Source organism: Carcharodon carcharias, chromosome 12, assembly GCF_017639515.1.
Source record: "Carcharodon carcharias isolate sCarCar2 chromosome 12, sCarCar2.pri, whole genome shotgun sequence".
In the NCBI taxonomy this organism is placed as follows: Eukaryota; Metazoa; Chordata; class Chondrichthyes; order Lamniformes; family Lamnidae; genus Carcharodon; species Carcharodon carcharias.
Window position 1 is genome coordinate 133,496,037 of NC_054478.1, and position 27,958 is coordinate 133,523,994.

At 41.6% G+C, this 27,958-nt stretch overlaps 1 protein-coding gene across 1 annotated transcript in view; it reads left to right on the forward strand.

Moving 5' to 3' along the window:
• ndufs1 (NADH:ubiquinone oxidoreductase core subunit S1) overlaps positions 1-27,958 on the forward strand; it is a 42,756-nt gene that overhangs the window by 2,499 nt on the left and 12,299 nt on the right. The window contains exons 2-14 of the mRNA XM_041200339.1: positions 1,508-1,598; positions 4,361-4,452; positions 7,729-7,836; positions 8,581-8,657; positions 9,131-9,212; positions 11,605-11,735; positions 12,730-12,915; positions 15,876-16,010; positions 17,205-17,319; positions 19,091-19,236; positions 21,398-21,526; positions 23,781-23,910; positions 25,540-25,700. Of these exons, the coding sequence (XP_041056273.1) occupies positions 1,517-1,598; positions 4,361-4,452; positions 7,729-7,836; positions 8,581-8,657; positions 9,131-9,212; positions 11,605-11,735; positions 12,730-12,915; positions 15,876-16,010; positions 17,205-17,319; positions 19,091-19,236; positions 21,398-21,526; positions 23,781-23,910; positions 25,540-25,700 (1,574 nt within the window). The 5' untranslated portion in view covers positions 1,508-1,516. The remainder of the gene's footprint in view (positions 1-1,507; positions 1,599-4,360; positions 4,453-7,728; positions 7,837-8,580; positions 8,658-9,130; positions 9,213-11,604; positions 11,736-12,729; positions 12,916-15,875; positions 16,011-17,204; positions 17,320-19,090; positions 19,237-21,397; positions 21,527-23,780; positions 23,911-25,539; positions 25,701-27,958) is intronic.

The window sequence follows — 27,958 nt, forward strand, 5'->3', positions numbered from 1 at the left end:
TTTGATTCTTTATAAGCCACTAGCTTCACCCTTTGTGCAATGTTTCACTTTAGCCTCACTGTGGAATCAGCATTCGTAAACACTTTTGTTCGCACAATACTGTAAACTACTGTAACAGTAATCTGCTGTAGATGACGGCATATAGTCTACCTTCGAAACCTCAAAGTCTTTCCAGAAATGGGTGTCGATTTATAAACCAAGTATAAAAATGAACCATCGGTGTTGGTGGTCTCCATCTTTGTCGTTCACTATACCGGTTTTGCTCTGTGTGGGTGTGTCTTAAACTCCCGCAGAACTTCGCAACGCAGCACGTATCGCCTGTTTGATCGATCCCTTGCGCCCAGCTCTGAGGTACCAGTTAGTAAAATGTCCGTTTGTGCGTGGAAAATTGAGGCTGGCTACAAATGCGAGTATAGCATGTCATGGCTGAAAAGGAGGGGTCATCTTGTACATTTAGTAGATGGAGAAACATGATTTCTGGGGCTGTAAAAAATGGGGTTGTCTTATATGCTGGGTCAACTTATACGTGGCAATCTACAGTATGTTATAAAGCATTGAGGAACATTTAGCAAATGTCTTAAAATAGACACTCTAATGGAATCTTACAGCAGAGAAGGGTGCAGTTTGACCCATCACCTATGTGCCATCATATGTTGCTTCAGTTTAGTGCAAAAAAAAACTGACCTGGGTGCATAGTCTTCCAAAATGATGAATGCCATTGACGATAGACCGGTCCTTCTGTGATGTTGACTGTTATTATCTTCAGCTTGATGCACTGGAATGTTTGAATCGTTGTTTCATTATCTAACTTGGTGGTTGCTCAATAATCAGTTCCTCAGGCTCACTACCTTTCAGTGTAGCATTGAATCTTGCAGCCTTCAGATTCTAGTTCTTAGAGATTCATGTTGATGACACAGAATGATCTTCCAAGCAGCTAGTGATGGTAGTGGCAGACCCCTTTGATGGCTGGGAGTCTCCAAGTGGCGGGTCAAATTCCAACATGCTGCAGCAAAGAATAAATAACTTCACTCATGATGCTTCACATGATTTCGATTCAGAGCTCCTGGATGGGGGCATTAAAATCATTTCCCTCACTCGTGTAGTACAACCTTGACTCTGCTTGTAACCATTGTTTGTGTTGGATGTGGTTACAGAGGGAGTGGTAAGGCCGCAGATAGATTTGAACAATAGAATGTGAACTTTAACATCACGGCTTTGCCACGTGGGAAGGCCACAAAAGTTAGCAAGCACAGGGATAACGGGTGAACAGGAAATAATCTGAGCTTGGATACGTGCAGCGAGGTTTTGGAGGAGCTCAAGTTCATAGAGGTTGTTAGAAGAGAGGCTGGCTTGGAGAGAGGATCAGAATAGTCAAATCTGGAGATAACAAAAGCACAGATGAGAGTTTCAGCAGTAAACAAGCTGAGGCGGGTCTGGAGATGGGTCATGTTACATAGCTGGAAGTTTGTGTTATTTGATTCTCACTGAACTCTCGCTCTTTATGCAGGTCACCATCATGTTGCGATTACCTGTGATTCGCAGGAGGCTAACGGGCATTTCCCAATCTGCCAAAGATATCCTGGGAGCAAAGAACAATGGTATGAAAAGTAGCAGGGATGAGAAGTGATCCCCTGTCAACCATTTCAATGTACTGTGATCACCGTTGTGTGAGCTTTCTAGGTTTCCATGCACAGATTTACAGGGACATTGTAAAATGGCAATTTTTGTGGCACCCAAGCTAATAATGAGTTTTGAATCTAATTTCTTATTAATTTCTCCTCTGGATTTGGGCAGGCTGACCAGGTCAGGTTTACTGACTATACTGCATTTACCTGATAATATGGCAGTCAGTACTTATAACTGATAGGTTTGCAAGGCCCCAATAAAGAGCTTTAAGAGTTAACAGCATAGTGTGGAGCTGGAGTCATGTGTAAGCTAGACCAGCTGGCAAGGTCACATCCCTGAAGGGCATTAGTAAAACATTTGGGCTTCTAAAACAATCCTTGCATGGACATTTTGATTTATTTTTTCTGGATGACAGTCCACAAATGACTGAATTTATTGGTTAACTTTCATAACTTGCTAAGGAGGATTTGAACTCAACCTCTGGGTTTCTTGTACTAAGACCACAACCCTCTCTCACAGTGTACCTGCTTCCTTAATTTATTCACCTTTGTTTCAAATTGTCCCCACCACATGGAAGGAACTTCATCGTGCATCTGATATATGACGTTGGGCTGATTCCTAGTGCAGTGTCAGACTGTGGCATTCCTGGAAGAGCTTGATGCTGAGACTCATCCACTCTTGCTCCGCTGCCACCCCACACATTACGAGCATAGCATTTTAAAATGTCATTTTATGGGTACATTTTGAGGGTATGTGGCCTCCATAAACTTCAAGCTGAGGGATTTTTTGACTTTGTTTTTATTATTTGTCTCTTGGTGGGGGAGGGGAGTTATTTCAATGTTTGCAGTTAATGCTATAATACAAGCCAAAAGGTAGAGCTTGTTCTTGTCCCAAACAGTTACTTCTAAAGTTGAGTAGAATTTTTTTTTTCAAGAAATAATTTGGTGCTCAGCAGTCAGCAGCATGTCTTGTAACTGCACTTAATTGTTTAACCTTCTTGGTTGTTGGTAGGGTTTTTAAGATCTGTATTTCTGACGTCCTTTAGTGCAAGCAATCTTGTTGTATCTGCCGTACTCTGTGCTTCTATTCAGAACTGTAATCTTTTGAGCAGCGCTTCACAAATTGTTTGGGTGTCAGTCTCAAAAAAGCCATCTGAATATTTTCCCTGCACCCAATTTTAAAACAGTGCATGTGTCAAACAAGTACATATAGTGGGGGAGGGTGGAACTGGGAGTACTGCTTAAGATTTGCTTGCTTACATTCTTTTTGAGTGCCAATATCAAACCAGTATGTAAGTTAAAGGTTTCATTAATGTGGAATTGCACAGATTTTGCGCAGTGGTCTATAAAATCCACTGGAGTGGTGAGGGTCAGCCCTAGCTCGATGGGGAGTACTCCATTCCCTGAATCTGAAAGCCATGGGTTCAAGCCCCACTTTGTGACTTGAGCAAATAATCTCAGATGACACATCAGTATGGCAACACCCTTCAGATGAGACATTAAATTGAGGCCCCAACTATCACTTTTCTTTTAAAGATCCTATGGCACTATTTGAAGAATATCAGAATTCTGCCAGTGTCCAGGACCATATTCCTCCCTTAATCCAAAACTCTGGTCATTCATCTCATTGCTGATTGTGGGGCTTGACGTGTAAAATGACTGCTGTGTAACCACAATGTCTGTGTATCATGAAAATGATCCATGAAATGAAATGATTGCGAGGGATATAATAAAGCATTATATACATGCAAGTTCTTTCTAGCTTTCTCTAAATCAAAATAATGGCTAAATATCAGACTATTATTTACCAGCTGCGCCTTTTTCGTTCACTGCAAACATCTCCCATACCAACAGAAACAAGAGCTTAGCCCAGAGGTTTAAACAGGTTTCACCAAAGATATATAGTTGGGACATTTAGATGGCCAGTTGCTGTTGCCAACTGCAGCGGCTGCAGCAGAAACGGTGCTATGTGAAGTTTTACTGGTAAAACTTTGTTCTATGTGTCAGTCACAGATCAGTGGTAGGACTGCTGCCTCTGAGTCATAAGGCAATGGAATTCAAGTTCCACCAGAGACTTGAGCACATAATCTAGGTTTATACTCCAGTGCAATATTGAGGGAGTGCCACACTGTCAGAGGTACCATCTTTCGAATGAGACATTAAACCGAGGATCCGTTTGCCTTCTCGGGTGCATGTAAGGACTCCATGACACTATTTCAAACAAGAGCAGGGCAATTTGCCCTGTTGTCCTGACTAATAATTATCCCTCAATCAATGCCAATAAAACAATATCTCGACATTATTACATTGCTGTTTGTGGGAGCTTGCTGTGTTTCCTACATCACAACAGTGACCAAATTTCAAAAGTATCTCAGTTGGCTGTAAAATGCTTTGGGATGTCCTGAGGTCACAGATGGCACGCCACCATAGAATCAGATAGCACAAAAGGAGGCCATTTGTCTCAATGTGCCTGTGCTGGCTCTTTGAAAGAGCTATACAATGAGTCTCACACCCCTGCTCTTCCCCCATAACTCTGCAAACTTTTCACATACCTCTCTACGTTTTGTCCAACTTACCACCTCACCCCACCATGAACAAGTCACTTGCTGCCATGCCCTCGTTTGACAAACTACTTAAGTGACTGAAACCAAATGCATTATTCACTTATGTACTGTGGTCCTAAAATGGTACCTTGTAATTTCCTGCTGGTTGCTCTCTTGCCTTGTATGTTTCAGTTCGCACCACAGCCACAGCAGCCAGCAACCTTGTTGAGGTGTTCGTTGATGGCAAGCAAGTGATGGTGGAGCCTGGAACCACAGTCCTACAGGTACAGTTGCTGACTACATCTGTAAACCTAAGCATTTTAAATTTAGACATGGGCCATGCTGGAAAGGGTTAAAATATTTCCGCAGTGATTTATTTTGGCGGGTAATGAAATTGAGAGATAAATAAAACTATTGTCATGGATGACAATAAGCATAATGCTAATGTTTGTTATTATTTGATCCTGTGTCCCTGGAGTGTCCAAAACACAAATAGGACCCAGTTGCTTCAGCTTTGTGAATTGGATTGATGGAGGACAGTGTACTGTGTGAGGTCCACAGACTTAAATTTGGGTGCCCTTGTTGCTCAGTGATCTATCAGTGTAACTATTTACTGTTTTACTAAATGGAAAAGAGAGCCATATGTCTAGGTTTGCCAATAGCATGACGATGGGTGGCATTGTAAACAGTGTAGATGGAAATGTAAAATTACAAAAAAATATTTATAGAATAACTGTGCAAAAATGGATTTTAATGTTTGTATGTGCAAGGTCATCCACATTGAAGATGAAAAGAATAGATCAAAATACTTTCTCATTAATGAAATGCTCAAAACAGTCGTGGTCCATATACACAGATTGTTAAAATGTCTTGGACAAATGCAGAAAAGAATCAAAAAGGAATTATGGGCTTTAGAATAAAAGAGTAGAATTTATGCTTCAGAGATACTAAGTTCTAGTTAGACCACACCTGGAGTACTGAGCTCATTTCTGGACACCAAATGTTTGGAAGATACATTGACCTTGGCGGGAACGTAGCCCAGATTTAGCAGAATGATGCCTGGATTCCCAAGCAATAAATTTGGGGGAGAAATTACACAACCAGGATTATGTTCCCTGGAATTTAGAAGGTTGAGGAGTGATGCAATTGAAGTTTTCAAAATATTAAGGGTAACAGATAGGGTAGATACAGAGAAACTATTTCCACTGGTTAGGGAGGCTAGGACTAGGGAGCATACTCTAAAGATTAGAGCCAGACATTTCAATAAATGAAATTACAAAACACTTCTATATGTGCACAGGGTGGTCAAAGATTGGAACTCTATTCCACAAATGACATTCAATGCTGGGTCAGTTGTTAACTTTGAAATCTGAGGTTGATAGATTTTTATTAACCAAAAATATTAAGGGATACGGGGTAAATATATGCTTATGGAGTTAGGTCACATCAGTCATGATCTAGTTGATTGGCGGAACAGGCTCGAGGGACTAAGTGTTCCTGTGCTCTTATGTTTAAATTATGTGCTCATTTTCACAATTCAGAAAGGGGTGCAGAAAAATAAGCAATTTCGCTAATGGTATCATTAGAGTTTTGAATGGAGTTTTATTGGATTTCACTTCCTTTTTGAAGTTCTTCATACAGCCCGCTGCCCATTAAGCGGCTGTTAATGGCCTCAAAGCCATAATTCCCAGGTATGAGCAAATTCATGGAAGTGTGCCAGATGGAAGGTATGAGAACAGTGTAATTAAAAATGAGATTTGAAGACGGTATAGGGGATAGCAGAAGTTACTGAGAGTTTCAGACAAATAATGAATGTAACAAAAAAAAATTATAACAGACCAGAGAGCTAACAACATTTAAGATGGTCAGAATGGGCTATCGGACTTAAACTTGGAAATGTTTTTGACCTCACAGCTGCATTGCATGGAGACATGTAGCTGTTGATAATTTCTGTCAAGTTCCTATCAATGTGTAGATATCTTCAGTTACGTGAAGAGAGCAGAGAAGTTAGGATTGTCCTCCTTAGAGCAGAGAATGTTAATGGAAGATTTACCATATATACTTGTGGAAAATTCGATCTCATGTACAAGTTCACCACATGATTTTTGGCAAAAAAGTTTTCATATACTTTGTGTTGAAGTCGATCCTAGCTTTTCACGGATCAAAGCCCAAAAAAAGGTCAAAACCAAAGTATAATCCTGGAGATGTTAATGATTCAACGGCATTTTGAATGTATGAACACTAATGAAAATGAGTACCGATAAATGTTTAAAACATTTATACATTTAAGTTTTGTTTTCATTTATTCAAGTTATTGAAGTGGTCAGATTATGAATGATAATTACTGTAAAATCTTTAGTATTGTTCGTTTTTACTTTATTGCATTGCGACGTTCTGATTTGGATTTCATTTGGGCCCAAAACAAGTGCACATGCCAACCCCTCAAATACGTTACCTGTGGAAAAAGTCAACCTAATGACTTTTGGCTTAAAAAATTGGTCTCAATAATTTGACTTTTACAGGAGTGTGTAAAGTAATAGAAGTTTTCAAAATTGAGAGACTTCAATAGAGAAAATATGGAGAAACTGTTTCCACTGGTAGGAGGGTCAGTAACCAGAGGACATAAATTTAAGAAAATTAGCAAATGAATAAGGGGGCGATGAGAATTTTCTTCAGTGCAGCAAGTTGTTAGGATTTGGAATGCATTGCTTGAAAGGACGGTGGAAGCCGATTTAATTGTAACTTTCACCCTCCCACCCAGTCGATTTTCTGCTCGACTGAAGACAGTGATTGATGGGCGGTCCTCAGCCATCTCAACCCAAGTTGTCATTCCTCTACTGTGGGTTGATTGAGTTTTACCTCTGAATTAGAGAATTGTGTTCAGATCCCAAAATCTAGACTCACACTCTGGTGCACTCCAGTACTGAGCGAGTGTTGCACTATCGGAGGTGCAGTCTTTTGGACGATGTGTTAAAGTAAGGCCGCTTCTGCCCTCTTGGTTGAATGTAAAAGATGCTGTGGCACTGTTTTAAAGAAAAGGAGGGGAATTCTCCCCAGTGTCCTGGCCATTATTTATCCTTTCAACCAGTATCACTAAAACAGATTATCTGGTCATTGTTGCATTTATGTGTGCAAATTGGTTGCTGCATTTCCTACATTACAACAGTGACTACATTTTAAAGTTCACTTCAAGGTCTTTGCTTTTCTTTCATAGATGGACTGTTTCATCACTGGGGAATGGTGGCAGGGGAGTGGAGGCTTATCACAGTTGAACTTGTTTTCTTTGACCTTAATAGCTACACACACACATGTACTTCCCTGCAGGGATCACCTGGATGTTGGTTAAATGTAAGATCCCACAGCCAGTTGTGGTGCCCCATTGAGATCAACTGACACAGTACATCAGTGTCTCAGTGCTATGTCACATAATCCATCTATCCACCAACTCATTAGCTGAGCACTTCTCCCCATGCTAAACAAGGAAACATTGCCAAAGAAAGGTAAAATGGATCTTAACTGGGGAAGTAATGTGACAAACTCGACCTCTCTTCTGATTACAGGCCTGCGAGAAAGTTGGTATACAGATCCCTCGGTTTTGTTACCATGACAGGCTGTCCGTTGCCGGGAATTGTCGAATGTGCCTGGTGGAAATCGAAAGGGCACCTAAGGTAATGGGAGTGTTTGTATGTTATAATGGGCGAGCTCTGAACTGGATGTATGTACTGGAAAAGATGGGCAATGAAAAGTGATGGTCCTGGGAAATAAATTCAATCTGTCATGACAAGGGCCGATTTAAGGAGAGGGTCTCAGTGCCAGGGAAGCAACTGTGTTCCCGCAGGAAGAAAGCTGTGGGAAAGGATTTTTCTATCACAGGGATAGAGTGACTTTTAGGGTGAGAAATAAGATTCAGAACACATTCATTCAGCTCTATAGCAGGCCATTTCAACCATTGTACCAGTGCTGGCTCCCCCACTGAAGCTACACCATTTCTTGTCTCTTTTCCCCAGCCCTCTCCCTCTCTGCCCTATCCACTGTTCTTTTCCCCCTTCCAACACTGTTTGAAGTGCAGAATCGCCTCCTCTGCATTGATACTATGCTGCCCGTGGCAGGGGCGCTACACACCTGTGGCCAAAAGAAGATGATCGACATAAAACACCTTCATATATCTAAAAAGTAAAAGTTAATTGTAACTTTTGAAATAGGTTAACTTTTAAAACAGATCAATAAGAACCCCCTTCTTAAAATGAATTGATTCAATATATGTATTGAATTTCCCCCCCCTCCCCCCCATAATAATGAAATGGTAACAGTTATATATATAAAATATACATATATCTATGTATGTTACTCTCTGACTCTATTATTCTGTAGTTGACTACAAATTGTGCTGTCCTTTTTGTTATTTTTTTAAGCCTGTGGCTGCCTGTGCTATGCCTGTGATGAAAGGGTGGAACATCCTTACTAACTCAGAGAAAAGCAAGAAAGCCAGGTATAGTATCTATGAAACCCCTTCACAGATAACTGTGTGAACGTGCAGTTAAGAAGAGCTGAAAAAACCCACCTGTCTGTATGGCTCAATTGCAGTCTGACCATTATAATGAAGGAAACTGTTAAACTAATAGGATTGATGTAGCCTGATGAATGTTGTGAAAAATTGAGACACACACAGATATTCCTGAAAAAAAAAGACAGGGAAAGTAACTTGCAGGGAAATGGGAGAAACATCCCCACTGTATTCCAGGATAATAAAATGTAAGGTCTTAGGTGTGGGTTGAAAAATATTGGTGAAATACACAGTCCTGTTGGAATACACAAGAGACTTGACAAGTTCTAATGATGTGTTGTGTGTTATTGAAACATTCACTGCTCAAAGTGCAACAGAAGATGGTGTTTCACTATCCTGTACATATATATTGTATCCAGCTACTGTGCTTCATTTTTTTTTTTGTTTTGTTTTAACAGGGAAGGTGTGATGGAGTTTCTGCTAGCTAATCACCCATTGGACTGTCCAATCTGTGACCAAGGAGGGGAATGTGATCTCCAGGTACACTGCAATTGATAGTAATAAATCTAAAAGATTTTGTTTCAGTGAGTGAAGGTATAGCAGGATAATGATATTATAATTCTGGTGGCTTCCACCACTTTTGTTTGAGTTCTGTGCCAGGGACCATTCCCATAAATGAGACCCAGTTCCCTATGAACTGTAGTGTATCTGCCAATGCTGTGCTGCCCATGTGTCAAACAGAAGTGTTTTATTTTAAGATTTTCATTGCTATCAATTGTTTGCACAGTCCTTTGAATAAACTTTGTAGATTGAGACTTGTGTTACAAATAGTTAGGTTTATTAAAAGTAAAAATTAAATGGGAGCAGAAAATTAATACAGCAGCTCCTTTAATTTACATCTCCTCAGACACGAGAATAATAAAAAGTGGAGTATTTTGTGCCTAATGATACCAAAACCTAGATAGTCTCCATAATGTGGCTTTGAAGCTGGATTTCTCAGGTACTCACTTCCACATGAGCTGTAATGTAATGAAATATGCAGGACTCAAGCTGATACAGGCTATTGTGGGAGATATCTCCCTTCCACAAAGCTGTTGGCCACCCACAAGGAATTGCCTGCTGCCCTGTAAACACATTTGCTGGCAAGCCACCAACTCAAGTGATAACTTTTGTCTCCCTCCCATGAACAGAGCTAACTGTTTACACTACCTGTTTGGTCTGTGAGATTGTCTCCAACCTTGTTTGTGGCATTATTCAAGAGAATAAGTTATACCACCATAAAATAAATCATAAAATAAATAAATACTCTGAAGATTCAGGTGTTGTTCGTGCTGAGTAATGGGGGTTGGCATGCTTTGTGCCAAAGGTATTGATTGACCTGGTGTTAATGGGGCTCATGCAATAATGTTCACAATGACATCAGGTATTCATATGATTTAAATAAATGATACCAGGGCTAAATGTGTTCAAATCATGATAGATTGCAGGCTTGTATTCCCATGAGTACTTAAGATGGAGTGATCTCAGTGAAGTGTTAAAGGTGATTAAAGAGTTTGAAAAGGTATTTCCTGTCATGAAGTCCAGAACAAAGCATAACCTTAAAAATTAGAGCTGGGCCATTCAGGGGTGATGCTTGGAAGCACTTCTTCACATAAACAATAGTGAGATTCTGGAACTATTTTCCACCGCCGCCTAAAATACTGTTGAGATTGGAGGGCATTTGAATGTTTCAGAACCAAGATTGATGCAGTTTTGTTAAGTAAGGGTAAAAAACCAAGGTGGGTTGATGGAGTTAAGATGTAGATCAACTATTATCTAATTGAATAGTGGAACAGGCTTGAGGGGCTCAGGAGTCTACTCCTGTTCCTGTGTTTATCACCCTTCATTACAAATCATAAATCTTTATCCCTTTACATTTATAACTGAGGCATTTGCAGTGTTTTGCTCCTTGAGTATGTTCCTTCAGAGTGCCAAAACACTGTTAGTATCTGAGATGTTTGCCCAGTGAATGCAGTATCTCAACTGCCCCATCAGCTTACTGCACAAAATGGACACTTGCGTTCTTCTTAGCTTGCAATGAAGGAAAATTCTCAGCAAGTAACTTCCAGCCAGAGTTCTCCAAGCAGTACTTGAAAGAACAGCATCAGCAGAGTGCTCAGGAAAGGTGCGGAGTGTTTGGGGAGAAGAGTTGAAGCTGGAGGGAAAGTGGAAAAGGAGGAAGGAAAGAATTAGAGCTGAATGGAATTGTTCAATTTTTTCAAGGACACCATACAGGAATTCTTTTGGCTTTCAGGGTGAAATTAGTGGAGAATGAAGCAACGAAGGCATTAGCCAAGAAACTCTTGCACAGTTGTTTGATAAAGCCTAGTTTTATTGAGGAACTAATGAGAATAATTTTAAGAGTGTTAACACTGACTGCATTGAACATAAATCCAGCAGAATTTCTGAATGGCATTCTTCAATATAAAATGAATTTCAGATGAGTGCTCCAGAGGATTTTCTAAGCTGTAGTGGCGGTATTCAAGCACTTTGTCGACTTGAGCCACGTAGTTAAATAGCATAGCATTTCAGGGGTCACAAATCTACATATTTAGTAAACACCTTATATCTGTAAACATTTCCAGTCAACTCAATTGTCTCAATTTACGTTGGAAACTGCTTACGTAAACGTGTCACACTGTAATTACATTCCCCACCAGTGGAGATGCTGTAATTAAGGTACGACAAAATTCTGTAGGCAGAAAAAGCATGAAATGGGAAATTAAACAATGCAGGCAGGAAGTGGATGCAGTTGTAGTATTTTAAATAAGATTTTATATCTGTCAGACTCAGTATAATACTCCCAGCTATTCCCATTTGTGTTCTCTTTGTTACTTGCTGATTGTTGCCTTCCTATTTCATATTTCTTGTGTAATAATTGTGATTGGTGCAGGATCAGTCAATGATGTTCGGCAGTGACCGGAGCAGATTTACAGAGGGCAAGAGAGCTGTGGAGGATAAGAACATTGGGCCACTTGTGAAAACAATAATGACGAGATGTATCCACTGCACACGCTGCATCAGGTAGCTGCCCACAGCCACTTTATTTTATTAGCACACTGCCTGCTACTGCAAGCGTCCACATCAACCAGAAGGTCTGTGAAAACGTAGCTTATGTCAACTGGGGAAAGAATTGGGCCCAAGGTGTTGGCTCTGGCTCAGTGTTAGCACTTATTCCTCAAGTTCCAGTGCAGAAACTGGAATACAAAATGTAGGCTGAAACTCCAGTGCAGTACTGAGGGAGTGCTGCTCTGTTGGAGGTGTCGTCTTTCAGGTGTGATATTAAAACAAGGGCCCATCTGCCTTTTCAAGTGGATGTGAAAGATCTCATGTTACTATTCTGAAGAAGACCAAGAAAGCTTTCACTGGTGTCCTAACTAATATTAGTCCCTTAACAAACATCATTAAAATAGGTTGGTTACTTTCCCATTGCTGTTTGTGGGAGCTTGCTATGTGCAAATTGGCTGCCTCGCTTCCTACATTAAAACAGTGACTACACTTCAAAATATTTCATTGGCTGTAAACTGTTTTGGGACACCCTGCAATCATGAAAGGTGCTTCATAAATATCGCTTCTTTCTTTTCAAATAGTTTCTGCATCTCAGTGTTAGCGAGGTGAAAAAAAATCATGAATGAACTCAAGCTATTTTCCTTTACCATCAGTCAGACTTTGTAGCCTTAGGATACAAACCTCCACACTAGCAAAAGAATAATACACTGCAGTTTCGGTAGAGTAATTTTGCATTGTCAGAAAACATCTTCTTTTCAAATTTGTGTGTGAATAAGCACTTTGTCATTCAAGGCACAACCATAGCAAATTGCAGCTGAGATACCGTACTCGGGGGAGGTTGAGAGGGTGGGGGGGATAAGTGGTTTCTGCACTTATAACCTGTGCTATACCTGAAAGGGAATCCTTAGTAACGACAGGCAATGTGCAAAATGGTGAGCTGTCCAGTTTCCCTTTACTGAACACAAACGGTCGTACAGAAGAAAAATGTAACTCTCTCATTCTTCTTCAGGTTTGCCAGTGAGGTGGCGGGGGTGGATGACCTGGGCACCACAGGAAGAGGGAACGAGATGCAGGTTGGCACGTACATCGAGAAGATGTTCATGTCCGAAGTGTCAGGGAACATCATCGATCTTTGCCCTGTCGGAGCTTTGACATCTAAGCCTTATGCCTTCACTTCCAGGCCGTGGGAGACCAGGTGAGTATTTTCTCGACTATTCATTACTACACCCTGTTGCTGTACCTTGTAGTTACACATGTTTGTACGTTGCTACTGTACACTCAGCAACATGGGTTGGGGTTGTTGATGCAGTGCACCTTGTGGTGTTAGGGGTACAAGGACACTAATTATTTGCCTACTTGGTGAAAAATATAGAAACAAAAGTACACTATTCAGCCCTTTGAGCCTGTTCCACAGTTCAATTAGATCATGACTGATCTGCACCTCAACTCCATTTACTTGCCTTGCTTCCATTTCCCTTAAAACCCTTATCAAACAAAAATCTATCTTCTTCCTACCTCCCTCTGGACCATGACCCCCACCACCGAACATCAAGCCATTGTTTTCAGAACAGTCACTGATGTCATTTCCAAAGGCTTCCCACCTCATAATTTCCCAACTCCCTACAGCTTGCTTGTACCTCCTTCCTCAGATCCATAAACAAGTCTGTCCTGGTAGACCTGTTCCTGCCCCACTGAACTGATTTCTTCCTACCATGACTTTTTTTCTTTCCTTGACCAGCCTCCTTCCCCAACAACATCTGTGATTCTTTTGAAGCACTCCATCATTTTAAAGTTTCCAATTTCCTGGCTCTAACCATCTTCTCTTCTTCATGGATGCCCAATCTTTCTACACCTCCATCCCCCACAGGATGTTCTGAGGGCTCTCCACTTTTTTCTTGAATGGAGACCCAATCAGCTTCCATTAACTACCACCCTCCTCTGCCAGGCTGAAATTGTTCTCCCATCGAACAATTTCTCCTTTAACTCAACTCACTTCCTCCAAATAAACAATGTTGCTATGGGTGCCCACATGGTCTTCGCTATGCCTGTCTTTTTATGGGATAAGTGGAACATTCCTTGTTTCAGTCCTACTCAAACCCATCCCTCCCCTCAACGGTACATTGATGACTGTATGTCCTGCTCTCACCCTGAATTGGAAAAATTCTTCAACTTGGGTTCCAATTCCTACCCATCCCAGTTTCACATGGTCCATCTCTGACTCTTCCTTTCCCTTCCTTGACTTCTGTGTCTCCATTTCTGACAATAGGCCTATCACTTAATATTCATGATAAGCCCGCTGACTCCCACAGCTACCTCGACTACACTTCCTCATATCTTATACTCTGTAAGGATTCTGTCCAGTCTCCCAGTTCCTTCGTCTCTGCCACGTCAGTTCTGATGATGCAACTTTCCATATGAGTGCTTCTGAGGTGTCTCCTTTTCTCCTCAACCAAGGATTTGCCACCCCCACCACCATGGTTGACAAGGCCATCAACTGTGTCCATCACATCACCACATTTCCCTTACTTCTGCTCTCACCCCTTTCCCTCTCTCCCAGAACCACAGTAGGGTTCTTTTTGTCCTTATCTTCCATCCCACCAGCCTCCATATTCAAGGAACATTTTCCACCATTTCCTCCACCTCCATCATGCCACCACCAAACACATTGTTCCCTCCACTCCCCTTTTAGATTTCTGAAGGGACTGTTCCCTCTGTGATACCCTGGTTCACTCCTCAGTCACCCCAACACCCCTTCCTACGGCACGTCTCCATGCAAACACAGGAGATGTAACATCTACCCTTTTACTTCCTTTCACCTCACCCTTTAAGGCCCAACACAATCCTTCCAGGTGAAGCAGCGATTTACATGCACCTCTTTCAATTTAGTATACTGTATTCACTGCTCACAAGAAGATCAAACCCATATTGGGAGACCACTTTGCGTAACGCCTCCGTTCAATCCACAAGCATGACCCCAAGCTTCCAGTAGCTTATCATTTTAATTCTCCACCTTGCCCTTACGTTGACACCTCTGTCCTTGGTCTGCTGCACTGCTCCAATGGACCTCAATGTGAGCTCAAGGAACAGCACAGCAGCTTTCAGTTAGGCACTTTACAGCCTTTCCAATTCAACATTGGGTTCCATAATTTCAGACAAAAATCTCTTACCCCCATTTTGTTTCCTTTTCTTTGCAGGTTTTGGTTTTCCTCTTATTTTTGCTTCCATACAGCAGCAACCCTGCTCTCGGCACATCTTTTTCCTTATTTCTTTTCTTGCCCCATCACCATTTCCTTTGGCTCTGTAAAACTAACTCTTCCGTCATTCAATCTCCCCTGTCTTCCACTCTAAACAGACCTTCCTTTTGTCCTTGTTCCACCCACCTTTTGCTCAAAGCCTATTACATCCCTAACTTTTCCCAGTTTTGATGAAAGGTCATTGACCAGAAATTCTAACTCTTTCTCTCTCCACCCATGCTGCCTGACCTGCTGAGTATTTCCACATTTTTTGTTTTTATTTCAGATTTCCATCATCCGCAGTATTCTGTTTTTCAAGAAGCCTATCAATCCCAGTTCGGAAATTTTCAGTTGACCTTTTCTGTAAAGAGTTGCATCCCTGAACTATCACCATCACTCCCAAATGGCCTAGGTCTAATTTTAAAGCCCCTTGTTCCCCGCCAGAGGAAATACTTTCTGTCTATTTATCCTATCAACATTTTTAATCATTTTGAACATCTCATTAAGATCACCCCTTTATATTCTATACTCAAGGGAATGAAAGTCTAGTTTATGAAACCTGTCCTCCTATTTAACCCTTTTAGTCTCTATATCATTCTTGTGAGTTGAAATTTCACTTTCATTGAGACCTGTCAAGTGAGTTGTACAGCCTCCTACCTAAAGGTTTTGATTCGACACACAGAATCCAATCATAGTGACCAGCATCTAAACAATATGGTGGTCTATCTAACTGTGATGTTGTGAATAGTTTTATTGCAATGTACTGTGTTTTCAGGACCATGTTTAAGGATAATATGGGCTTGGTGAGCTTAATGCTAGAATCTTGTTACAGTTCTTCAACCCAAAATGCCACATAGATACGAATCCAGTCTGCCAGGCTGTGCTTACTTTTGTCATAACAGTCATAATTCTTTTACAACAGGAAGATAGAGTCCATTGATGTGATGGATGCCGTCGGAAGCAATATCGTTGTGAGCACGCGGACTGGGGAAGTGATGAGAATCCTGCCGAAGTTAAATGAAGACGTGAATGAAGAATGGATCTCTGATAAGACCAGGTTTTGGATTTTAATTGGATGGGGTGTTTTGTACAAAGCATTGCCCATAAAATCCTCCAACTCGGTCATGAATTGACATGGATTCACAAGTCCCATGTTAGAAAGTGAGGTGGAAGAGAAATGTCACCCTAACCAGGTGCCAGCCTTGGCCCAGGTGTAACACTTTCACCTCCGAGCTAGAAGGTTGTGGATTCAAGTCTCACTCCAGAGACTTGAGCATAAATTCTGGCTGACACTCAAACACAGTACTGAGGGAGGCCCGCATTGTCAGAGGTGCCATGTCCTGGCCGACATTGCTTTTTCAGCTACACCTAAAAACAGATTATCTGGACATTATTGTATTGTTCTTTGTGGGAGCTTGATGTGCACAAATTGGCTGTTGTGCTTCCTACATCACAGTGACTGCACTTCAAAAGAATTTCATTGACTGTTAAGTTCTTTCTAGTCCAGGTAGAGGAATATGACATTTGGTAGACTGTTGAATCCTAGATAGTAGCATAGAAGGAAGCCATACAGCCCACTGATACTATGCTGGCTCTTTTCGAAGAGCATTCCAGTCAGTTTCCCTCAGCTCTACTTTCCCCATATCCCTGCATTTTTTTTCTCCCCCAAGTATTTATCAAATTTTATTTTGAAAGCTGCTATTAAATCTGTATCCACCGCCCCATTAGGCAGTGCATTCCAAATCCTGACCACTCATTGTACAAAAGTTTTTTCTTATGTCATCTCTGGTTCTTTTGTCAATCATTTTAAATCCCTGCCCTCTGGTTATTGAATCTTCAGCCATTGTCAACAGTTTGTGTGGGCTTGCTCTATCTAAATGCTTCATGATTTTAAACACCTCGATTAAATCCTCTCTTAACATTCTCTGCTTTAAGGAGAACAAGCCCGCTTCTCCACATAACGCCAATCCCTCAGCTCTCGAACCACATGGCTAGATGGATAGTACACAACTATTGGTAAATTTGAAAGGTATTAGGTCTATTCGATGCAATGGCCCTTAACATAGAAAACTTATTCCCCATACAGGTAATACACAACAGTAAAGGAATCAATAAACATGCAATGTGCGGCAAGCCTCTCTGCTTCCAGTTCTGTGATATACTGATGTGATTTTTTGGGGGGATCTTACTGATTGATTGATTTATTTTGAAAGTGGATGTAATTTTTAGCCTTGCCTGTCTTGCTCTGCAGGTTTGCATATGATGGCCTAAAGCGTCAGCGCTTAATCATCCCCATGGTCAGGGGTTCTAAGGGGCAGCTGGTATCTGCATCCTGGGAGGAGGCATTAACACAGATTGCTGAAGTGGTAAGGAATGGCTGCAAGTTAAATTGATCTGAACTTGTTCGTTAAACATTGCAGGGTGGGAGATTGAGGGAGATGTTCTGTTATGGAGCATACTGCACTTGATCCAACACAGAATCTGCATGTTATCCTTGTACTCAAATACCTCCCTTGTCTCATCCCTTCCTATCTTGTAACCTTCTCCAGCCCTGTAGTTCCCCGAGATTGCTATGACAAAAGTTCTCATACTGGTGTTACCACAGATCCCTGTGGGATCATTGACACTTTTCATGGCGTCGACAACACAGGGCTGGCCACTGAGGTGGGTGACCACCCAGAGTGCCTTGGTCAAGAGTAACCATTTGAGTGGCAGCCTGAGGCAGGCTCTGCTTCCACCATGCTGCTGCTCAGCCCTGATTTTCTCTCTGGGCTCCTGCTCTCTTGCTTCTCCTCTCGGGTTCTCTCCAGGCTCTTGTTGTTTCTGTCTCTGCCATGGATAGGCAGACTTTGCAGTGAGCTGCAATGAGAAGCAGGTATGCACCTCTTCCTGGTGTCTGTTTTCATAAAACCATTATTCAAACACTCTTTACATCTAGCACTTCAGTATTATGATTATTATATACTATTATAATTTAAATGAGGATCCATGATTATTAATCCATTTTAAAAGGGGTTCTTTAAGCAAAAAAAGTTTGAGAACCATTGCTCAAAGTTATCCAATTCTGGCTTCTTGAGCATTCCCAATTTCTGTCATCTCAATCTTGGAGGCTATGCCTTCAAAAGTCTAGGGCCCAACTTCTGGAAGTATGTGCAAAGGAGAAGTCCACCTCAAGATCAAACATGGTACAGTAAACGGTTTTATTTTCCCCCTTCCCACCATTCTGCCGGCCTACTCTCGGGTATCCAAGTATCCCAGTGAATACACTTGCCAGCCCATGGTACAGCTGCTGGTTTTTTATCCCGTCCAAAACAGGAAAGGGATGAAGAGAACATGATTGGTGAATGGCAGAGTAAGGCCAGAATTTTGCCGTTAGCGATTTGGCAGCGGGGCCCACTTCGGCAGCGGAGTTCGGCTGCCTGCCCACCACTGAGCCGGTGGAGCCCGCCCGCCCATCGAGGGCTAACTTCTGCCCCAAGTATTTAATGGTACTGCTGTGCACATGTTTGAAACAAGCCTGCTCGCATGCCTGTGTGCACCACTTTTATTCAAATGCAATCAGCAAACTGTCTTTTGTTCAATCCAATTTGCAATAATCTTATGAGTTGGTGAGTTGCTTTCTTTGGGAGACCGGAGAAGAATTTTCTGTCTGGATATACAAAACCAAAGTTATTCTTGGCTGAGCACAAGATTTTAAAAGGAAAAATAAAGTGAAAATTTAATAGATTTAAAATTACAGTGTGTTTTGGGAGAGTAGATGGGGAGAAACTGCTTTCACAGACAAGAGGATTGGCTGCCAGAGGACACAAATTTATAATCAGCAAGAGGAACAGAGGGGAGATGATTTTTTTTTTTGGGCAGTGAGTTGTTCTGATCTGGAATCTGCTACCCGAAAGGGCAGTGGAAGCAGATTCAATGGTAACTTTCAAACGGAATTGCAAATATACTTAAAGGGAGAAGTTGCCATGTTATGGGATTAAAGAAGGGGAGTGGAACTAATTGGACAGCTCTTTCAAAGATGTGGCACAAATATGATGGGCTGACTGGCTCCTGTGCTGCATGATTCTACGAAATCCAAGACATTTTTCCCCTCCCCACACCCAGCCCTCACCATTGATATTAATATTGTGGCTGCAGTTGCAGAGAGTGCAGGATAAAGGTGTGGCCGCTATTGCTGGAGGAATGGCTGACGCCGAGGCTCTCGTGGCCCTGAAGGACTTGATCAACAGGTTGAACAGCGACGCACTGTGCACAGAGGAGATCTTCCCGATGGCTGGAGCTGGGTAAGGTTGCAGTTGTGCAGCATTGGAGAATACAGCACAGGATCAGATAACAAACCCAACATGATTTATAACAAGTTGCAGTAGGATTATGACACCACTTGAGTTGTTTGTTCTTTTTGATGTTTCAGTTATATTTCTGATTGGATTCCTAGTGTTCTGCCATTGAAAGCTTTGATTTAGCGAAAAGAAAAGGACTTTCATTTAAATGGTGCCTTTCACAATCACTGGATATCCCAAAGTGTTTTACAGCCAATGAAGCGTTGTCATTGTTGTAATATAGGGAATGGAACAGTGGAAAGGTATCGCCCTCCAATGGCAGGATTTGGTTATTACTTTATCAATTCACTGCAACTCCCGATGCCCACTAATAAATCAGCTGTTCCCTGATATATTTGGGGGGGTTGAAGCTGAACGTGTGCTCAAATGTAAAAGGAGAATTTGTACCAGTTGTTTTCTAACACTGCAGGGTTTGTGGAGGTTGCCTGCAAAGAGAGAACAGAGCATGACAAAAGTCACATTAATGTGCAATTATTAGCTCAGGTCCACAGCCATTTCAGCCTCCTCTCTCCTGACTGATCTAGATCTACTGGCCTGTCCCTGGTGGAGGGTGGGGGGTGATGTAGGGGAGGTGGGGAAGTGATTTACTAGGTCAACTTTGTGAACCTCTTAAGTTATCCACAGAACTTTGTCTAGGGGAAGAAGGCACGCAGTCTGCCTTTAGGCTTGTGTTGCTATGTGGAATGGCCAGAATTACAAGATTACCTTAAGGTTTCATTTTTCTTTCTAATATTTTCCACCCCCCTTCTTCCTGCCCTGCTGGGTGCAGCAACTCAACAAGTGAAGAACTCGGGGATCTGACCTGCATCCAACAACCATCCCTGGTACATCAACGGGGCTGTTTCTCCTTTTAAACAGATACTGCCAGGTTGAAGTGTCAGTTGGCAATACTCTTGCCTTCTGAATCAGAAAGTTGTGGGTTCAACACCCACTGCAGGGCGTTTGAGTGTCCTTCACTATGCGTTTGTTGGGTGTATGTGAAACTCTTGAGATGTGATACAGCTTTATGTTTTTGGAGAGCAGGAGCCTCTCCATGCTGCTATATGGAGTAGTGCAGTGGGGAGAACCATTGCTGTATTTCTCATATGTGCAACTCCCCACCTCCATCTACGTTATTTTGTGTTTGTTCTTGGGATGTGACAATGTTGCATTCGTTGCCCATTCCTGGGAAGGTAATGGTGGTAGGCCACTTTCACTGACTGTTAGTGCAATGTGCCCTAGGATTATTTGTAAACCGGATCGGATTATGGACATCAGGATGCCATTCCTGAAGGACGTAAGTGAACCAGTTTGGGTTTTACCATAATGTTGCATCTTTCATGGCTGTTTTGTCCAGTGCCATTCCACAAGTTTTAGCTCAGTTGAATTTTTTTCACAGCTTGGCACAGCAGGATTTCAGTTGAAGGACTCTGGGTTTCTTGTGCAACCATTCCCCCATGACATTTATTGGCCCTGCCATTGGCAAATTCCCCACCATGAATATCCTGGGAATCATCATTGCTTGGAAATTGAACAGTCCCTTCATTCAGTGGCTCAAAATCTTGCAAATCCTTCTCAAACAGCACAAAAGGAACAATTTCATCACACAGACTCTAGCAGGCAACCCATCACCACCTTTTCAAGGGTAATTTGGGATGGGGTGATAAATGCCATCCTTGCTAGCAATGCCTGTGTCCCAAGAATTAATCAATTGCAAACAAAATAACCAATCCACCATCAGACTTGTCGGGGCGGGGGGAGGGGGGGGGGGTGGGGGGGCTGCTAACCAGAAGCTAAGGAAGGGAGGGTGAGCAACCTGGGGCTGGTCTCAGACCTCCTGGGTGGCTGAGTGAAAGGTAACGGCAGTGAGCTGGGAACAGGTTCTTTTGCTGTGGAGGCTAAGGAAGGAGGGAGGGGTAAAAAAGGGCTATTTTATAAAAAAGTTGTTGGGATATTTGATACAGGGACTGTTAGCAAGAAAAAGATGACCATTTAGATGTGAGTCTATCTATTATAATGGAAAGGATTATGTTTTGAAACAATCTACAGTACCCAATCAAAAGTAAAAAGCGAGGTGCTACAAAGTGTTTTCGCCAATGGTTGACATTCTTCTGTTTCCAAACAGAACCGACTTGCGCTCCAATTACCTGCTGAACACCAAAATCTCTGGAGTGGAGGAGGCTGATGTGCTGCTGCTGGTTGGCACTAACCCACGCTATGAAGCCCCACTTTTCAATGTTCGAGTCAGAAAAAGGTGAGCACGTGAATGATCACTCCATTGGAAAAGGAAGCTTGCGTATTCTGGTTGCAAATGGCTTCTGTCCTTGACTTGTTAGTGCTTCTCTTTGCTCACTGGCTTTGGCAGACAAGGTATCTGACAAAACAGCAACAACAATTTGCATTTATATAGTTCCCTTAAAGTCATAGAATGTTGTAACACCCTTCAAATGATTGTAAACAAACAAAAAGATTTGTCACTGATTTACAAACTGAAGTATAAAGGTAGATGATCATGAGTTTGGTCAAAGAAAGTAAGTTTTAAGGAACATCTTAATGGAGAAAAGAGAGGTAGCAAAGCAAGCAGGTTTAGCGAGAGAATTCCGAGCTTAGAATTAGGCAGCTGAAGGCATGGCTGCTAATGGTGAAGCAATTAAATCGGTGTTTGCAAGAGGACAAGAGTTAGAGGAGTGTAGGGATCTCACAGGATTTGTAGGGCTGGAGGAATCGCACACACGTGGAATGATCTTCATTAAAGCCTGAATCTCTGATCGAGCTTTTGGTCACTTGTCTTAATATTTCCTTGTGTTACTGGGTGTCAGAATTTGTGTGATAACAGTCCTGTAAAGTGACTTGGAATGTTTTACTATATTAAAAGGCACGGAATATATGCAGGTTTGTTTGTCACCTTGGCTCTGTTAGTAGTAAACCTGCCTTGAATAGAAGGTTGTGGGCTTGAGCCACATACCAATGCCATGGTAAACATTGGTAAACAGGTTACTAGACCCTTGATCTCGTGCTTTTTTGTTGGACCTTGCTGGAATATTTGCGTATGTAATTGCACTGAAATTAATCCTTTCTGCAAGGCTTTGAGCCATTTTGACATGATAAAGTGCAAGTGTTACAATTTTAGCAGTGCATGGTTACTCCAGAATTTACTTGAGGTTGCAACCAAGGATACCAGCCCATAAAATAACATGGCTTTATCTCAAATAGGAGCTGCACTGTTTGATGCTCTATATGTATAAGATTTGTAACGTTTTGCAAAAATGGTGCTTGATCTTGACAACCTCTGGGTATCCTGTACTAAGTTAGCGGCTTTCATTGGGGGTGCAAAGGTTCACCTCCATCTTCCCGGATCCCTGTTGCTTGTTACTGTGCTCTGTCGATAGGATCAGACTCCACTGTCACCTCTCTCCTTTCTCTTCTTCTACCGCACCCAGCAATTGAATGTTTTGCAGACATTTGTTGTCGAGGCTCACACATAAACGGCGGCTTCCGGCATCTGCAGAAATGTGTTCTCACTTCAGAATGTAATCACCTTCAAGAGAAATGGGGAGGGAAGGGGCAAGAAAACACCTTTGTTGTCAGGTTAAGCAACTGCAGATTTTTATGTTCTTTTATGGGATGTGGGCCTCGCTGGCTTGCCCATCCCTAATTGCCCTGGAACTGAGTGGCTTGCTGGGCTATTTCAGAGGAAAGTAAGAGTCAACCATACTGCTGTCACATGTAGACCAGACTGGGTAAGGATGGCAGATTTCCTTCCCTAAAGGACATTAGTGAACCAGATGGGTTTTCACAACAATCGATGATAGTTTCATGGTCACCATTATTGAGACTAGCTATATATTCCAGATTTTATTAATTGAATTTAAATTCCACCACCTGCCTTGGTGGGATTTGATCCTACGTCCTTGAGCCTCCAGATTACTAGTCCAGCAATATTACCACTATCATATATTTGTTTGAGATTCCTCAAGATAGATCATTGCATGGTACTGAATCAGTAAATTCATAGAAATGCATTAGAAGTTACAACCACAGTAACAGGCCATTTGGCCCAACCTATCTGTCTCATTGATTGCCCTCAATGCAACTAAATCGTCCTGATCGCATTTACCCACCCTGCTCCCTATTTTGTTTTCACCCCTTTTCCTTCACTCACCTGTCCAATCTAGTATTTATCCTTGGACCACAGCAAAACCTTTGCAATCTCTACATGGCAAGCTTTCAATCTCCGATAGCCCAGGTTGGTGGAGGGGCAAGGACAGTGCAAGCACAATACCTGGAAGCCAACTACAGATAAGGTATTGAGAGAAAAGAAATGTTAACTGTGGAGAAATTCTGAAGGATCTGCACCTACATCATTATTCTTTCAAATGCTACTTAACCATACATTTCCAGCATTTTCCATTGCATTGAAACAATTAAGGACCCAGTAATCGGGCAGTATGTAGCAGCACACCATATAAGTTGTTTCACTCCTTCCAACTGTTTCTGCCTTTTTACAGCTGGCTGCACAATGATCTCCAAGTGGCTTTAGTTGGGACAAATGTGGATTTGAGCTACACCTACAATCACCTTGGAGACTCTCCACAGGTGTTACAGGAGATTGCCTCAGGGAAGCACCCTTTCAGCCAGGTACTGCTTTTCCTGACCGTGGTCAGGTTATCCTGACCATGAGAAGTTCATACTTTTTCATTTTATTTTAATCCATGCGTTATACACATTTCAGTTAATAACGTTGCTGATGGACCAACTGCTATGAACTTGGTGGCATTGGCATGGAATTGACTTCTGTCCTAGCATATTGAAGGTTGATTCATTTAGAACTCTGATAAGAAATTTGGCTAGATATCATCAGGGAGTAGAGTGATTTGCCCTTGGGACATGTTAAACGAAGACTCCTAAAACAGAACCTTGATTGAGTGAACTAATATGCTTCTATAACAATTCAGTGTTTTCATAGAACTGTCTCTCCTCTCTGATTCACAATGGTTTCTGTAAACGGATCTGATCGCTCACTATTTAGAAACTACTTTTTCGGTAATCTTCCCATGGAGAGTTGTGTATCACTGAGCATGAACACTTACCATTTCTTCAATAATATGTTTACTGGGTTTAATGTTGTCTTCTGCTTAAATATTTCAATTGATGAATATTAAATATAATAAATTGTTGGACCAACCACAGTAAGCTACTAATTTACAGTTAAAAAGGAGCTGAGCACCGACAACTGTTGGCAAATATTGGTGTCAGATAAAGCCGGCCTACGTTAAAAATTCTTTGTAACTTCCAAGCAAAACTAATTTGTGTGAAAAGAGTAAGCTCCTGACTTCTTTCCACATTGTCAATGAATTTGTCAAAGTTCTTAAATAGTCACTGTGAAAAGCTGGCTTCCTTTTCCATTCTTTTCAGTACAAGCTCCCAATGCTGAGAAGTTCATGATCGATCCACTGTTCTTTGGAAGTTCCTATCTTTAACTGTTTGGCTTGTTTAAATTGAGTGATTGGATAGAAAAACTTAACAAGTTCAAAATTCAAAATACCAAGCTTTGTTAAGCAATTGAAATACAGTCATGCAAATTCAGAGCTCTGCAAACATGCACACCAACAGAATACCCTTTCTTGTCACTAAAGATTGACTCAGATCAGAGGGTTTCCGGATAATTCCAACTCATTTGGATCCCATGAAAAGCCACTCTTACAACTCTGTTCCCATTAGCAATTTAACACTCCTTCGATTGAACACCAAAGCACCCCTTTGATCTCTTCAACAAATACCCACCTGAGCTTTATTTTAAACAATATAAGCAAAATTCATATTTGTGACACCTTCTGTTCATGCTTGCACAGGCATGTTAGTAGGGTGTGCTGTGTTTTTGTATATGCAGTTACTTGGGTCGTTTAGACCCTGGTCTGTGAAATACTGGAGTTCTTATTACAGTCATAAAACAGATTTGTGTGTTTATTTTGGTTTACTGTCTGGGGAACAATTTAGTTGAAAGAACAAAAGCCAATGAATTATTAGTTATTCAATGTCCCATTACCAGATGTTTGTTTCAGCTAGGTAAATATCTCCATTTCGATCCAGACAGTCAATCATTCCTGTAGTCAAGAAAGTATAATTATCAGAATAGTAGTTTAGCACAGGTCTAGGTACAACTTAGGGTGTGACTAGAAAACTGTAAAATTGTTCCTAAATTGAAGGGCAAAGCAAACAGGTACACTGACATTTGCTTCTTCTTTTTCCACCTCTACCGCATAACAGATCCTGAGTAAAGCAAAGAAGCCCATGGTGGTGGTGGGCAGTTCGATTCTCCAGCGCAGCGACGGTGCAGCTATACATGCTGCAGTCAGCACCATTGCACAGAATGCTCGAGCAGGCAGTGGAGTCGGAGATGACTGGAAAGTTTTAAATGTCCTCCAGAGGTTAGCGATGTGATCAATGACACAGTGAAAGCATTTTGTAATTTGACTGTGAGCCTTGGTGTTTTAAGTGGACTGCTCCCTAAATCTCACAGGTTCCAGTTTAGGCGTTGCCCAATGCATAACTCCTCCTAGGCAAACCAGTATTGAATTTAGTCAGATTACAGCACAGGATCTCATGTAACTTCACTTGCAATACTGAAATAACTTGGGTTTTTATAGCACCTTTCACAGCCTCAGTATACCCCAAAGGGCTTTCCAACTAATGAAGTACCTTGGGTCCTATTGCAGTGTAGGAAACACAGCAGGCAATTTGTGCACATCAAGGTCCCACAAGTAGCAAAGTGATAATGACCAGATAATCTGCTTTAGGGATGTTTGTTGAGACATAAATATTGGCCAGGACACTGGAGAGAACTCTTCTGCTCTTCAAATAGTGCTGTGGGATCTTTAGACTTGAGAGAGTGGTCTTGGTCGAACTTCACATCTGAAACACGGCACCTTTGCAGCATTCCCTCAGTATTGGAGTGTCAGCCTATGTTTTGTGCTCATGTCCCTGAACTGGGGTCCTCTAACCCAAGGCGAGAGTGCTAGCCACTCAGCCACAGCTGTAATACAATATTGAGTCAATGATTTATGGTTTACAACACTATTTCAATGATTTAGTGACTTGCCTATAGTTTGTCCTCGATCTTGAGAGCTGCTGAAGCGTGTTGCACTTTTATAACACACCCCTACAAACTGCAGATCTCTGGCACTATTGATAGATAGTCAGACAATATACAGTTTTGTAGCAAAAATCTAGCAGGAAATAATTATGATGCTTATGGGAAGTATACAACGTATACGTGACTTTCTACACATTATAGCCATCAAAGTACCTCTTGAATGTGACACACACAAGACATCACAATTCAAAGTATCCTATTTTGTTAAAATGATGTAAAATGACCTTTTAGACAAAAGAAAACCAGCCTTTGGCCTAACATTGGAAACTTACAGGCCATCCCAGCTATCTTCAGTACTTCACAGTTGAGTTTGCTTAGATTACTAATTAACTGTCCCTCAAAAACTATTTTATTGGCTGTGAAGTGCAAGGTGCAATATGAATGCAAATTTGCTCTTTCAACTGGTGCTGGCAGATCTTTAATGTTGGCTGACTCCCAGGAATAGAGGGACTGCAATGCAGTTTAATATCTCATTTAAAGCAGGCAGCCCCCAGCAACATAGGACTCCCCCAGTTCTGCACTGTACTGAGATAATGTGCTTGAGGTCTGGAGTGGAGCCATTTGGCCATCAAACTGGCAAATCTATGATAATATGATTAAATTATTGGACATTTATTTTTTTCATTGTAGTGTTACATTACATAGAATTTACAAAGCAAAAATGACCCATTCAGTCCAACTGGTCTATGCTCCACACAAGCCTCCTCTCATTTTACTACATTTCACTCTATCAGTATATCCTTCTATTCCTTTCTCCCTCATGTCCCTATCTAGCTTCCCCTTAAATACCCCTGTTATTTGCCTCAAATACTCCATGTGATAGCGAGTTCCACATTCTAACCATTTTGTGTAAAGAAGTTTATTATGATGTTGAGTTTTGACTCTGCACCAGTGGAAATGGTCTCCCTACATATACCCTGATGAACAACTTCAAAATTTTAATCACGCTTCAGTCTTCTCTCTTCTAGAGAGAGGACCCCTAGCCTGTTCAGTCTTTTCCTGATAGTTACTGAAGGAACAATTCCTGCAGTTGATGCAGATCCCAGGATCAGTCATGCAAAAAGCCTGTTTTAGCCCTCACGCCAGCAGATGTAGATAAGAGTGCTGGGTGAACCAACAGCTCATGCAGGTGTAACTGTCGTTTTTGCTGTGAACAGTTTCTATGGCACTATTTTATATGTTCCCCATTGGAACTGCAGGCACATACTTGGAGGAATCCAAGATTGTCTCTCTGAAGCACAACATAAATGTAGCAGCAGTGAATTTAGGGTTGAAGTAGAAATTGTAAATGATTTTTCGCATTTGAATTCAGCATTGGTGTCATCACCCAAACCCTTTAATTGAAATGTTCTGACTCACTAATCGCAGTTTCAAAGACTGAAAGCAGGGATGAAGAATTTTAGCTATGTGGGGAAACTAGAGAAGTTGGGATTGTTCTCCTCCTTGGAGCAGAGAGTGGTAACGTGCTTTTTAATAGTGGTGATTAAAATTATGAAGAGATTTTGAGATAAGGAGAAACTGTTTCCACTGGCA